At 42.2% G+C, this 16,090-nt stretch overlaps 1 protein-coding gene across 1 annotated transcript in view; it reads left to right on the top strand.

Moving 5' to 3' along the window:
- Nucleotides 1-655: 655 nt before the first annotated feature.
- LOC115418063 (synaptogyrin-1-like) overlaps nucleotides 656-16,090 on the top strand; it is a 17,197-nt gene continuing 1,762 nt past the window's right edge. The window contains exons 1-3 of the mRNA XM_030132387.1: nucleotides 656-1,027; nucleotides 9,953-10,190; nucleotides 12,478-12,623. Coding sequence (XP_029988247.1) covers nucleotides 926-1,027; nucleotides 9,953-10,190; nucleotides 12,478-12,623 — 486 coding nt within the window. The 5' untranslated portion in view covers nucleotides 656-925. The remainder of the gene's footprint in view (nucleotides 1,028-9,952; nucleotides 10,191-12,477; nucleotides 12,624-16,090) is intronic.

Raw genomic sequence — 16,090 nt, 5'->3', positions numbered from 1 at the left:
AATTCCTGTTTTTTCGTGTTTAATAATTATGAATATTGTATTATTATTATTATTATTATTATTATTATTATTATTATTATTATTATTATTATGTTAATGCCTTGATTTTTTGTAAATGCAGATGTTTGTAGTGCCTTGTCATTTCCTGTTGTCTCTACGAGAAATTGCATTATTTTTATTTATTTATTTTTGTAATAATAATAATAGTAATAATAATAATAATAATAATAATAATAATAATAATAATAATAATAAAAAAGGAGAAAAAAAAAACCCAGTCCTACTGATGCTGGAGTGGAGGACCATTTCTATTGGTCCCTTCGCCTCCGCCTGGACACGCCCACCTTTTAAAAATAAAACCATTTCAAATCATGTAAGAATTTAACATCAAAGTACCAAAATGATTTTGTTTTTTCACAAAAAAAAAAAAAAAAAGATAATGCTCGTGAATGGGAAAAGCGCGTGACTTCCTGTAGGCGCAAGCGCGCTCCATAATGCTCGTGCGCATGGTCCGTGTTACTCATAGGGGTGATAAAGTGTTCTGTATTCGAGGCGTGACGGCGGAGGGCGCGTTCACGTGTCCGCCACCGGCTCGTGTGCGGAGAGAGAGAGAGAGAGAGAGAGAGAGAGAGAGAGAGAGAGAGAGAGAGAGAGAGAGAGAGAGAGAGGGAGGGCAGAGCATCACCGGAGCACCGGCGGCCGCAGCCTCTTCCTCTGACCGGACAGAGGACGACAGGGACGGGGAAGCATCCCACAGCAAACACCCACAAGCCTTTGCGCCAAGGAGCCGCAGACGAGCGCGCATCTTCCAGCAGAACGGGAGCGCACCGTGGGATTGTCCGCGTGTCCCCCACCCATCCACTCACCCACTCACCCACCCAGAGGAGAGAGAGAGAGGGCCGGGGCTCAGAGGAGGAGGAGCGCCATGGAGGGGATGCAGGCGTACGGAGCGGGCAAAGCCGGAGGAGCCTTCGACCCCCTCACCTTCTTCCAGCAGCCGCAGACCATCCTGCGCGTGGTGTCGTGGGTAAGTGACCCTGCCTTCCGTGGAAAAACACACCCAGTGGACAAAAACAAATGCACTGGTGTGTCCGGTGTATATGGGGGGGTAGAGAACACTACTGGTCAGTACAGGCTAATATATGTGCATGGTGGTTTTGAATGATGTGTTTTATGTTAGTTATTTTATTTGTATATATTTGTATTAAATCAGTGAGATGAGTGTACAGTTGTGTAAACCTGTGGTACTTTACCTAATATTTAATTTTATTCATAGCTTATAACATTTATGTTTTGTTAAAGTTAATAATTTGTGGCTGTGGAAGGATAGGGTTAAGGTTAAGGGATAGGGTTATGATTAAGGGTTAGGGTTAGGGTTAAGGGTTATGGTTAAGGGTTAAGGGTTAGGGCAGGGGTCACTACCCCTGGTCCTCCAGCTCTGTTCTCCTGCAGGTTTTAGACGTATCCTTCTTCCATCAGACCTGATTCAAATGCTAAACCTATGACCAGATTCTGCAGCATCCTGAACTGGAAGAGGACACATCTAAAACCTGCAGGAGAGTGGACCTGGGGGACCAGGACCTGGAGGACCAGGACCTGGAGGACCAGGGCTGGTGACCCCTGGGCCATGGGGGCTAGGGTTGGGGGGTTAGGGTTAGGGGGTATTGGTGAGTCCAAATACTGATCCAACTTCTTTGGTGCAGTCAGAGGTAAACAGTCCAGTCCATATGTCCATCTGTTTGTGTGCAAAGTCAACCTCATGTCATATTAATATAAACATTCTAATCACATCACATTTTATTTATATAACGCCAAATCATAACAAAAGTTATCTCATGACACTTTACGTATAGAGTTGGTCAAAACCAGACTCTAAGCATTGTAATTTCAAGTAAAAAAACCCAAAAACAAACAAACACTAGACAGAGAATGATGAGCAGTAATGTGACCCCAGTGTTCTGACGAGTGTCCAGTCCTCCTGCAGAGGCTTAGATCTGAACACGGGTTTGATGGTGTTTGTCATCTGACTGAACTGTGGCTGTGGGTGGTGTTTGACATGAACCCATGGATGGATGGATGGATGCATGGATGGATGCATGGATGGATTACCCCTTTCATTTTTGGAAGATGAACAGTGTTAGTAAATCAAAGAGCTGGATCATTTACTTCAGGTGGATTTGAACAGAGGTAATTCTCCTGTTGTGGAAGTCCAGGAAGTAGACAGCACCGATGTTTGAGTTAATATAAGGGGTAGAAATCCAAGAAGTTAGTGAAGTACACAGAGCGGTTACTTCCATCTCTACTTGTAATTTAACCCAAACTAACTCCAGGTACTGGAGCCACAGGACAGACTACAGTTAAACCAGAGCAGGTGTGGTGGAAACCCTGAGGAGGGATGAGTCCGGTCCGGTTCAGCAGCTGAAAACGGCCCTGTCTATAGACACTCACAAATGTCCGAGTGTCCACCCACTGCTCTGTGATCTGGACATTCCACACTACCTTTAATTCTGTGGTGTTGTCGTTGCTATGGAAACATAAAGCCACTTTTCCAAGCTACAGTGTCTGGGCCTGGAGTCGTAGCACAGAGCTGTAGAAGCACCTCTGATCAATAATCAGTAATCACAGTGATCACCTGTGTGAAAACCTGATCTATCTATCTATCTATCTATCTATCTATCTATCTATCTATCTATCTATCTATCTATCTATCTATCTATCTATCTATCTATCTATCTATCTATCTATCTATCTATCTGTCTGTCTGTCTGTCTGTCTGTCTGTCTGTCTGTCTGTCTGTCTGTCTGTGTGTATTTTGTGTTACCATGGTAACTCCAGAACCATACCATAGTGGGGGTCTGGTGGTATTGAACTTGTCCGTGTCAGAACCTGGTACCAGCAGTGTTCCTAAAATGGGTGTTTCTACCCAAATCCACATGGTTGTGTATATTAGTATTTCACACACTTAGTCTCCACCTGTAAAATATTTTCAGTTCTTATCATTTGAAGCATCATTTTTTTTATACAGTTTTTATGTTTTTTCCTCAAATAATTCCCTCTATGTCTAAAACATTATCAGTGTTTCTGTATAAGCGGCTCAGGGTATGTGTATGTGCATTTTTTCAGTCTATAAAGTAAAGCTCCAGTACCCCAGTGAACGGTGAAGTGTCCCCTTCAGTGTCAGTCCAGTTTCAGCTTCAGTTTAATGGATGTTGTTTCTGCAGCTGAGTCACAGTCATGTGACTCGGAGTGAATCTGTCCTGTGAAACATTCACATGTTCAACCTTTCACATGGGATTCAAGTGTGTCAATTTATGACAAGATCTGCACTTCACATAACCCTAACCCTTAACCCTAACCCCTAACCCCTAACCCTTACATTTAACCCTTAACCCTAACCCCTAACCCTTACATTTAACCCTTAACCCTAACCCCTAACCCTTACATTTAACCCTTAACCCTAACCCCTAACCCTTACATTTAACCCTTAACCCTCAGTTGCTGGTATTGGACTCACTGTTTCAGGTTGGACAGTGGGTTCATAACAGTGTGAACACAGAACGTTTGTGAAGCATGCAGATACCAGACCAGTTTAAAGGGGTGTGTGTATTTAGTCATGACATCACATTGGATAGAAATAGACTGAGAGGGTCACACACACACACACACACACACACACACACACACATACCTGTGTCCATTAGTATTGGAAACCTCTAAGTGACCGTCTGATGGTCATAAGATCTAAACCCACATGGTGTCCTTCACAGGCCGTGCTTTCATTAGCGTCAGAACCATGTGATCTGTGGAGTGGTAGAGCTGAGGGAACGAGTGAGGGAGCGAGTGAGGGAACGAGTGAGGGAGCGAGTGAGGGAGCGAGTGAGGGAGCGAGCGAGAGAGCGAGCGAGGGAGCGAGCGAGGGAACGAGCGAGGGAACAAGGAAACGAGCGAGGGAACGAGCGAGGGAACGAGCGAGGCAGCGAGCGAGGGAACAAGCGAGGGAACAAGGAAACGAGCGAGGGAACGAGCGAGGGAACGAGCGAGGCAGCGAGCGAGGGAGCGAGCGAGGGAACGAGCGAGGGAACAAGGAAACGAGCGAGGGAACGAGCGAGGGAGCGAGCGAGGGAACGAGCGAGGGAACGAGCGAGGCAGCGAGCGAGGGAGCGAGCGAGGGAACGAGTGAGGGAACCTGTGTACACCTACAAACACCACCACAGGATTCTACGTGCACGTGCACACCTACAAACACCCACACTACCACAAGATTCTATGTGCACGTGCACACCTACAAACACCACCACAGGATTCCACATGCACGTGCACACCTACAAACACCACCGCAGGATTCCACATGCACGTGCACACCTACAAACACCACCACAGAATTCTACGTGCACACCTACAAACAGCACCACAGGATTCCACGTGCACGTGCACACCTACAAACAGCACCACAGGATTCCACGTGCACGTGCACACCTACAAACACTAACACCACCACAGGGTTCTACGTGCACGTGCACACCTACAAACAGCACCACAGGATTCCACGTGCACGTGGAACAGCAGATGTCAAATGTTTCAGAGGGTTCAAAGGTCTTTTACTGTCGTTCAGTTCTGCACATACATGATTAGGGCTGTGTATCGGCAAGAATGTGGCGATACGATACAAATCATAACACTAGGACCACGATATGATATATTGCAATATATCACAATACTGTTAAGGGATGTTAAGAGATTATTTCCTGGGAAAATTGAATCATACCAGAAATATGCACAAATACTGAACATATTTTTATTTGATCAGAACACGATTTAATACTGTATCACAAAACTTTCCTGCGTAAAAAGTCACATTTTTTACAGATAAAAAAGATAAAATTACAAGGACAAAACACACACAAATTTTAAAAAAAAAATCTGTTTTACAGATATTACACTTTCAGATCTTGCTCAAATGTTCATATTTTATTAGTTGTGAATAGAATGTATTGTATTCGGTCCCTGAATCATCCACACTGTAAAAAAAAAAAAAAAAGTAAAAAAAAACAGCATTATTCCGGCAGCTGGGGCACTGAAAAAATACTGTAAAATAACAAAAAAATAACCATCTCATAAAAATACGGTAATTTTCCATAATTAAAAATACAGTTTTTTGCCCTAACTTTACATGAGATTTTGCTTTTTTTTTTTTTTTTTTTTTTTTTTTTTACTTTTTAATGTTTAATCAAGAATATTTACATGTATTTAAACAATCCAATTCCCTATAAATATATATATATATATATATATATATTATATATATATATATATATATATATATATATATATATATATATATATATATATATATATATATGTATGTATGTATGTATAATTTTCAGTGAGACTCAGTTGTCCAATCCACTGATAAAAACTGTATTTGGACAGTTTATCAGTGCTTATACATGTTATACATTCACAAAAATACATTTATTCAACATTTTTGTTGTGAAACCTCCTGTAATTACACAAGATATTTGTCAATTAACAAACAAGTCTGGTTCAACTGACAGAACTAATACTTCTTTTACAGTTAATTGTCAGTAATTTTATCTCCTTTTATTATATTTTTTACAGTATTAAACTTTAAATTAACAGTTTAATCTCATAAATAGAAAAGAAATATTTGTGAAATTCCGATACATTTGCAAATGTATTTTAACTGTATTTTTCTGTGAAAAAAGAAAACATTTCTTTTAAAAAAATGGAAATTTTCTGGTTCTTCAGTTACAGTTTTTTCATGTTATTTTCCATTTGACATGTAAAATCAGTCTGTTTTTGTCATTTCATTGATATTTTCCTGTATCTGAAAAATACAGGAAAAATCTGTCAAATAAGCAGTAAAAATTCTGTTAAATTACAGATTTTTTTTTTTTACAGTGTACAGTTAATGGCGATCCTAAATAAAGAAAGAAAAAAAGAAAGGAACCATCAGCCTTTCTGTTCTTAATGAGCCACCGTAGCCTCTGGAAGGAGCAGAGCATCATGGGTAGTCAGAGTGAACAGCAGCAGCCGTGAGCTGAGGACAGACGTGGACCAATGAGGACACTGAACGTCTCCTGGACATTTGGTCACATGTCCATTTGTCCAAACTGGATCCAATCAGCTGTTGTGGACACTTCACAGTATTTTAGTAAATGTGTGTCTGTACAGATAGAACACAGATTCTGAAAACCACAACTGTTCGTAGAACCTCCATGTTTGTTTTCATCAACACCTGTCGTCTCTGATTGGCCCCACCCCCAACTTTTCTGTCCAATGCCAGCGCAGTTTGTCACATGCTGCTTCTGTTCACACAGCCTTCCATCTGAATCCAATCAGCGGAGCAGAGGACTGTCCAGGTGTGAAGACAGCCTGAAGTATATTTGTAGATGAGTGTGTTAGATTGGAATTAAAAGGGATGGAACCAGATGAACATTTCAGATCACAGTTATTGTGACCAATCACAGTTCTCATTATTATCATGATATTGTTGAAATTGTGCTCAAAATGTTCAAAAAGTACTGATACACACACTGAAATAATTTAACCAAGCTATATTTAAAAATAAATAAATAAATAAAATAAAATAAAATAATAGTCCCACTGTCCCTTCTGTGTCAGAAACATTCCAATATTAACCCTTAGTGGTCTGAGTCTGTTCTGTCTGTTTTTCAGTCCTTTTGATTTTTCCTTTATATACTATAGAAACAAATGTTTACTATACCCATGTTTGGATCTGTTTTTTCAGCACAACTTCATCTATATCATCTGTCTGTTATTTTTTCACTTTAACCTACTATAAAAACACAAAAGGACAAAAAACACACACAAAAATATATAAAATCCAATTTGAAAAATGTATATAATTTATTGCATAAATAACACACAGATGTTTAACGAACCTTTTCACAGACTTTAAAAGTGAATATTGGTTCAAATATTAGGTATAGAAAATTAAAATTGTAATAAATTAAAACTATACTCAAATATTTGACATAAAAGTAGATCTGTACATAAGGTTTTTTCCCCTAAAAGTGCATTAATCAAACACAGTTATCATGAGTTTTAGAATTTAAACGCTAATACTAGCCGTCTGTGATTTTACTGCAGTTTATTGTTTTACCAGTTATCGTCACATCCCTAGTAATTTTTTTTTTTTTTTTTTTTACATCTGTGTAAAGGTTAGTCTAGTTTCAACCACTGTACATTTTTTTTGCAGAGCCACATGTGCAAAATACATAATACACATGCAACTGTAAAACACACACATGCACACACACACACACACACGTACACACACACATATGCAACTGTAAAACACACACACACACACCTCTCTGTATACACAAAGTGTACTTTCGGACATCTGACCAACATCATGTGATTGTGCACGAGCGTCTGAATGTAAACATGAAGTCAGGCATGAGAAACTGTGGACAAACTGTCCCTGTGTGTGTGTGTGTGTGTGTGTGGTGTGTGTGTGTGTGGTGTGTGTGTGTGTGTGGTGTGTGTGTGTGTGTGTGTGTGTGTGTTGGAGCATGCTCAGTTTTCTCCAGAATGCTTGTGGGCAAAGCCTGGGCCAGTAATGAAGAAAGATGAGAGAGGCCAAGGTGGGGGGGTTGGGGGGGGGGCATGATGCAGCCGCTCTATAAATAGCCCTGACTCCTCCTTAACCCTTCCATCCCCAGTGTTTCCCTCCATCCTGCCCCTTCATCATCCTTCCATCTCTTCATCCCATTATGGTTTCTCTGTTTAATGAAAAAGGTTGCGGGCAGATGAAGGGTGGTGGTGGTGGGGGGGGGGGGGGGGTCTACACACATACCTCTGTTAATGAAAAACAGCAAGGAATGAGATTAAAGACAGAGTGAAGCTGAAAGGAAAGAGGGAGAGAGGGAGGGAGGGTGAGAGGAAATGAAAGGTTGTGTATACGCTCATGGACGGACGGACTCCAGTATCAGCTGATTTGTTTAAAATAAATCTGAAAACCTTTGGTTTTTGCGTCTCAGTGTGGACTCATTAGTGTGGTGTCATTTAGGCCGTTTTCAGAGCAGGTATCCGAGTACAGTGGACCCCAAAGTCCACTTACTTTTATCAGTGTGAACACAAACGTTCCACGCACCAGTACTAGTGATGGGAACCAATAAGAATTTAATGATTCCGATTCCTGATCGATTCTCTTATCAGTTCTCATTGGGTGAAGGAATAAAAGAGTCCAAACAGGTGTGTTTGCATTAACTGTCTTTTATATTTCCATCTGCACAGAAAATAGAACATATACAGTATGAACAAGAACAGATGACGCTGGGCCCGGTTGGGGGGGGGGGGGGGGGGGGGGGGCGTACAGTGACAGTGAAACTACAGACTCTTTACTAATTCCTCTATTGCTGCATTTCTACTACGTGGAACCGGTTCAACTCTGCTCGTGTCCTGTTGTTGTGCTCCTCATTTCCTTTCCTCTACCTTCAGAAACTTGTATTTGAGGGGGTACGACGTTTGTTGCCTGCACCGGAACCAGAACTGGGCCCAGATGACGGCCTGGTGTTCACTCTGCAGCTGGATTCATAAGCGCCGCTGAGTAGAGAATCACATACATGACATTCCTGTAAATGAATCACATGTGGACAAATGTTTGAGCAGATTGGAGGGATTCCACCTTTAGAAGAAATGGAAGCTTTGACAGAGTTCAACTGGACCTGGTGTGGTCTGTTTGGACCTGGTGTGGTCTGTTTGGACCTGGTGTGGTCTGTTTGGACCTGGTCTGTTTGGACCTGGTGTGGTCTGTTTGGACCTGGTCTGTTTGGACCTGGTGTGGTCTGTTTGGACCTGGTGTGGTCTGTTTGGACCTGGTCTGTTTGGACCTGGTGTGGTCTGTTTGGACCTGGTGTGGTCTGTTTGGACCATTTCTGCCTCAACGCCATGTTGTCTACGTTCTGACTGTGTATTGGCATCAAGGTTCTAATAGTTTTGGATTTTTCATTCTAGTTTAGTTTTATTTAGTTTAGACTTTTTTTCTCTAATTCAGTTCATTTTAATTCATTTTTAGAGCAGGTTTGATAGTTTTTATTAGTTTTCATTTTTTTCTAAATGCTTAGTTTAGTTTACTTTTAGTTTAGTTGTAGTTTAGTTTAGTTATAGTTTAGTTTTAGTTTAGTTTTAGTTCAGTTGTAGTTTAGTTGTAGTTCAGTTGTAGTTTAGTTTCAGTTCAGTTTCAGTTTAGTTGTAGTTCAGTTGTAGTTCAGTTGTAGTTCAGTTGTAGTTTAGTTTTAGTTCAGTTGTAGTTTAGTTGTAGTTCAGTTGTAGTTTAGTTGTAGTTTAGTTGTAGTTCAGTTGTAGTTTAGTTGTAGTTCAGTTGTAGTTCAGTTGTAGTTTAGTTGTAGTTCAGTTGTAGTTCAGTTGTAGTTCAGTTGTAGTTCAGTTGTAGTTCAGTTGTAGTTCAGTGGTCTCTTTTCTCTTCTTCTCTGTGCTCCTATTCAAATCAATCCCAGACAGGACTCTGCTGCTTTAGTCTCCATGTTTCCAGGTAGAGTGGGGACCAGAAGACGACTGGAAACCACAAGTGAACACAAGTGACGGAGCAAAAAGTGTCGTATGGAGACAGCACAGAAAACTGAGAGAGACAAAGAAATCCATTTAACATCAATCTGACATTGACAAAGACCAAAACCAAGGGAATTTGATCCAGAATTTTTATCTGTTTTAGTTAGTTTTATAAACACACAATACAGTTTCAGTTAGTTATGGTTTTTTTCTTTTAATTATAGTTTTTATTTATTTCAGTTAATGAAAATGTTTTTACAGTTCTAGTTTTGGTCATTTCATTAGTTTTCGTTACGATAATAACCTTGTCACATACAGTATGTGTATCCAGACTCACCCGTTCATGTGTTCATGTGTCTTGTTCTTGTCTTTGTGCGTCCTTCCTCTCTAGCTCTTCTCTATCGTCATATTCGGGTGCATCGCCAATGAAGGCTACATCAACCGGCCCAATGAGGTGGAGGAATACTGCATCTTCAACCGGAACCAGAACGCCTGCAACTATGGGGTCTTCATGGGCTCCATGGCCTTCCTCTGCTGCATGGCCTTCTTAGCTCTGGACGTCTACTTTCCCCAGATCAGCAGCGTCAAAGACCGCAAGAAGGCGGTGTTGGCCGACGTTGGACTATCAGGTACTGAACACATGTTATGGATAGGGGTGTGAGAAAATATCACTTCTGCAATTTATCACAATATTTCATTTCACAATACTGTATCGATATTTTTAGGTATTTATTCAAATGCAGATATTGTGGAGGTTCATTTTTGTTTTTCTTTATTGTTTATATTTTATTTATTATTATTTCACACTCTTTTATTCAATAATGTTAGTTCCTTTGGGATTGAACTCAAATCCTGTTCTGATGTTAGTTGTGAACTAATAGAATCTGAACATTTGAACAGGATCTGAAACTGGAATGTCTGTAAAACAGAACTTCAGTTTGAACACAGTTGGAACATTTAGTGATAGAACATTAGATCCTGTTGGGATCAAATACAAATGTGTTTAGGATTTGTGCAGATTTATGATGGAATTCAATTCTTCCAGGAAATAATCATTTAACAAAAAAGAAACAAACGAAACAATTGCTTTTTAACAGCATCATGATATATTGTGATATATCGTATGGTGATCCTAGTATTGTGATTTGTATTGTATCGCCAGATTGTTGCTGATATACAGCCCTAGTGATGGATGTGGAGTGGACGGTTAGTGGAGGAGGTTCTGTCACACAGATACACAGACTTCCAACAGATATTGGGAAACTATGTGTGATTTAAGGTGAATTCCACATAACCATTAAAAATCTTCCCATAATGACATGGTCAAGAGTATAAACAAATGCACTACAAGTAAGTAAATAAATAGATAAATAAATAAATACAGCATCTAATTACACACAATAAGAGAAGACCAAGAGGAATAAAGAAGATCCTTCCTCACACAGAGAGCTGACAGCCTCATGTGGACTTACTGCTCTGATCTATGTCATAGGTAGGCCTGTGTATCAGCAAGAATCTGGGGATACGATACAAATCACAATACTAAGATCCTGATATGATATATCACAATATATCATGATACTGCTAAAAAGGCAATTTTTTTTTTTTTTTTAAGGTTATTTCCTGGAAGGATTGAATTACACCAGAAATCTGCACAAATACTAAACACATTTTTATTTCAGAACAGGATCTAATGTTCTATCACAACATTTTTCTAGTTCTCCTAGTTTCCAAAGGAACTCCCATCTGCCTCTCAGACAGTAAAAGTGTTTTAGGTTGCTTCAAATAACCATTATTTAATAAAACAGGGTTAAATAATAATAAATAAGATATAAACAATAAAGAGAAACAAAAAACAACAAGAAAAGCACTCAGAACGCAGACCTCTGCCAAGACAGTGCCCCCACCCCCACCCCCCCCGCCATTACCACCAAAATTTAATAATTTCTTCCTTGTGCCAGTATTAATGTTTCCTGAAAATTTCATGGAAAGCCATCCATAAGTTTTTTGAGTTATCTTGCTAACAAACAAACAAACAAACAAAGTAAAGTGATCACAATACCTCCTGGCGGAGGTAAAAATGAACCTCCATAATACCTGCATTTGAATAATTCATTCATTTTCTGAACCCGCTTTATCCTTACTAGGGTCACGGGGGTCTCTTGGAGCCTATCCCAGCTACATAGGGGCGAAGGCGGGGTTCACCCTGGACAAGTCTCCAGTTCATCTCAGGGCTGAACATATAGAGACAAACAATCACTCTCACATTCACACCTATGGGCAATTTAGATTAACCAATTAACGCATGTGTTTGGATGGTGGGAGGAGCCAGAGTACCAGAGAGAACCCACGCAGACACGGGGAGAACATGCAAACTCCACACAGAAAGGTCCCACCCACCGTCGACTGGTGTTGGAATCGAACCCAGGACCTTCTTTCTGTGAGGCACCAGTCCTAACCACTGCACCACCGTGTCGCATTTGAATAAATACCTAAGAATATCAATACAGTACTTTTTAATGGGGGGGGTTATACGGCATTCGAACCCAGAGGAGCTCACGGTTTTTCTGACCCTGTTTGGCCTGTGTGGTTAAATTCGTATGTATTTTCGCCATATTTTGGACAGAAAACGTATGCAGTGAATTCCTGTATGTATTTTACTTGATATTTTTCACATTTTTGTTCAATAAATCTGAGAAGATGAACTTTTGTGGAGAACGCAGTTTTTACGTGAGTCAGCCATGGAAGGTTTGATTGGAAAACCCACACATATATACTGTACATATAAAACTAAAGCTCTGGTCTGTGTGTCTTCTGTTCCTCTGACTGTTCAGGTCTTTTTGGTGCCACCGTCTCCACAGTCCTACTGGTTCCGGTTCTGACTTGTCCTTTGTGTCTCCCTCTGTCTTTTCTCAGCCTTCTGGTCCTTCATGTGGTTTGTCGGTTTCTGTTTCTTGGCCAATCAGTGGCAGGTGACCAAACGTGAGGACAACCCGCTGAAGGAGGGAGGGGACGCTGCCCGGGCCGCTATCACCTTCGCCTTCTTCTCTATTTTCACCTGGGTAAGCAGGTCCGGTCCACTTTTCACTCCAAAACCTCCAGTCAGAAATACCTGTGAAGAGTCTACTGTGTCCGTCATTGTTTTAAAAACATTTGTACCAATCATTGGATCAAAAACAGTCAAGACAAAAAGAAATGACAACAAAAATGTGTCTTTTAATTGAGGTGTCGATAGGGATGGAAATCGAGAACCGGTTCTTTTTGAAAACCAGGTCTCAGTAGCTCCATTCTTCGGAATCGTTTATCGATTCCACCTTCGTTGCACATGCACGTCATCGTGCATGTGCAACGAACGACGTCATCGTTGCACATGCACGATGACATCACATGTATGCTGCATTGTTTTGGTCAGAATGAAGACAACATGGAGTTGAGGCAGAAACAAACTAAACAGACCACACCAGGTCTAAACAGACCACACCAGGTCTAAACAGACCACACCAGATCCAAACAGACCACACCAGGTCTAAACAGACCACACCAGATCCAAACAGACCACACCAGATCCAAACAGACCACACCAGGTCTAAACAGACCACACCAGGTCCAAACAGACCACACCAGGTCTAAACAGACCACACCAGGTCCAAACAGACCACACCAGGTCCAAACAGACCACACCAGGTCTAAACAGACCACACCAGGTCCAAACAGACCACACCAGGTCTAAACAGACCACACCAGATCCAAACAGACCACACCAGGTCTAAACAGACCACACCAGGTCCAAACAGACCACACCAGGTCCAAACAGACCACACCAGATCCAAACAGAACACACCAGGTCCAAACAGACCACACCAGGTCCAAACAGACCACACCAGGTCTAAACAGACCACACCAGGTCCAAACAGACCACACCAGGTCTATACAGACCACACCAGATCCAAACAGACCACACCAGGTCCAAACAGAACACACCAGATCCAAACAGACCACACCAGGTCCAAACAGACCACACCAGGTCCAAACAGACCACACCAGATCCAAACAGAACACACCAGGTCCAAACAGACCACACCAGGTCCAAACAGAACACACCAGATCCAAACAGACCACACCAGGTCCAGTTGAACTCTGTCAAAGCTTCCATTTCTTCTAAAGGGTGGAATCCCTCCAATCAGCTCAAACATTTGTCCACAGTGTGTGATTTGTTTGATTCCCTACTTAGCGACGCTTGTGAATCTAGCAGCAGAGTGAACACCAGGCCGTCATCCGTACCCCCTCAAATACAAGTTTCTGAAGGAAGGGGAAAGGAAATGAGGTGCATAACAACGGGAGACGAGCCGAGTCAAACCGGTTCCATGTAGTAGAAATGCAGCAATAGAGGAATTAGTAAAGAGTCTGGAGTTTCACTTTCAGTGTAGCGATATTAAAGCTGCAGTATGTAGGACTGTGGCCAAAACTGGTACTGCAATTACATTCAAAATACTGTAGAACGTGGTATCCTCTCCTCCTCCGCCCAGGCTACAGGTTGCCAGATCCCGCATGAGCATCCACTACTAGCGTTTCCTCTAATCCTTGCCACCACACCATAAATTTCATACAAAAAAATCATCACCAGACTTACTCTACATAAGTCTAATATATAACAGGCCAGAACAAACGTCCTGCACAGTCAAATGAAAATTTGCGAAGATTCAGGAGCTCTAACCCCCCCCACCACCACCACCGAACCACGGACGCCGAACAACTGACACCCCCACCACCACCACCAAACCACGGACACCGGACTACCGACCCCGCCCCCCCCCCCCGACCGAACCACAGACGCCGAACTACCGAACCCCCCCCACACACTTTCCGGACTACTGATCCCCCCCACACACACCGAACCACAGACGCCGAACTACCAACCGAACCCCCCGACCGAACCACGGACACCGAGCTACCGACCCCCCCCCCCCCCGACCGAACCACGGACCGAACACCCCCCCCCGTTCGTACTACACACCGCTAAATGAACAGGTCACTTCCACAGAAAACACTGAACTACAAGGAGCTACCATGGCAAGAGACAAGTCCTACACCGGTACCCGGTCTGTTCACCAGTCCTACACCGGTATCCGGTCTGTTCACCAGTCCTACAGCGGTACCTGGTCTGTTCACCAGTCCCGGACCGGCAGTCTCTTCACCGGGGCCAGGAGAAGAGACTGCTGCCCGGCCCCGGAAGAAGGGACCGGGTGAAGAGGCCGCGACCCCGGCTCTGAGTGGCTCTTACCGGTGGTCAGACTAAGGCAGGGCCGGCGTCGGTCTTCAAATCCTTCTGCTCTTTCAGCCGTCTCCATGTTTCTAAATCATCTCCTATACATCTCCTTGTTTTATTTCTCACTTTGTCACGATGTATTTGGGAATAATAAGAGTCCTTTTAGGTTTAATAACGTCAGACATTTGTGATCAGAAATGTTCCAGCTGCAGCCCACAGGGATCTGGCAACCTGGATGCTGAAAGGCTTCTGACTCTGTGATTGGCAGACAGGTGATGGGCGGGGCATCAGACCAAAACACACAATGTCAACATAAACATCATTTCAGGGCTGACACTGAGCTGTTCAACTGCACATATTCTGGCTGGACTACTACTGTCAGTGAGATCAGTATTTGAAATGAACATGATTCCTTCATGTCTGGTGACAGTCAAGGCAATTTTACAATTACTTAGAACATAATTCCTACATACTGCAGCTTAAACATCAAATCAACAGGTGGTGCCAATACGATTATTTAGGCTATTACGTGGAAGAAAAACTTTGAACAGAAAACCCCAAAGAAGAGTGCAAGAAGTGGTTGAGTATGAAGCGTAAGGAGAAAGGAGAAGGTGGAAGCATCCAAAAGTAAAATAGACAGTGGGCCGAAGGACGCTAGCTGCTTTGGTTTTTGAAAGGATTGATCCTCAGTGATAGAGGAGCTGAGTTTTTCACAGCATATTGTTTTTTGGGTTTTTTTGAACACGTCTCCGTTTGTTGGCAGCCTCAATTCGATCACTTTTTTATGAAAATGAAACTTGCGTTCGATGAACTACTCAAGCAAACGCTATGGAGTGCTCTACCAAAAACCAATCAACACTAAGTTCCTGTTATGACCCGAAGGTTGCAACATATTTAACACAGGACACAGGAGGCCCAAGAATTCAAATTACAAAGTTCTTTATTCTTACTTAAAGGTAAGTATAGATTTAATCCTAGTTTTAACCCCTTCCCGTGCCCTAAACAAACAAAAAAAAAACCCAAAGTTTCAAAGGAAAAGCAAGGACCAAGGTGAGCGGGTAAACTTAACAAAAGGACGGTATGTGGATCGGACCAGCCCTGTACAGGACCGTCGGACCTGGCCACAGACCGCTACCCCTACCCTAATAAACAACTCCACAACTAAAGCCTGTCAAAAGAAAAAACAAAACAGGACGTCTAGACTCACCTGGTCAAACAAAAAGCTACGGCGCAGCCCACATGCCGCATCTGAATGGTGGCGCA

Source organism: Sphaeramia orbicularis, chromosome 1 (assembly GCF_902148855.1).
Source record: "Sphaeramia orbicularis chromosome 1, fSphaOr1.1, whole genome shotgun sequence".
Lineage (NCBI taxonomy): Eukaryota > Metazoa > Chordata > Actinopteri > Kurtiformes > Apogonidae > Sphaeramia > Sphaeramia orbicularis.
Note: the sequence above shows the minus strand (reverse complement) of the source record. Positions and strands in the feature narration are given on the sequence as shown.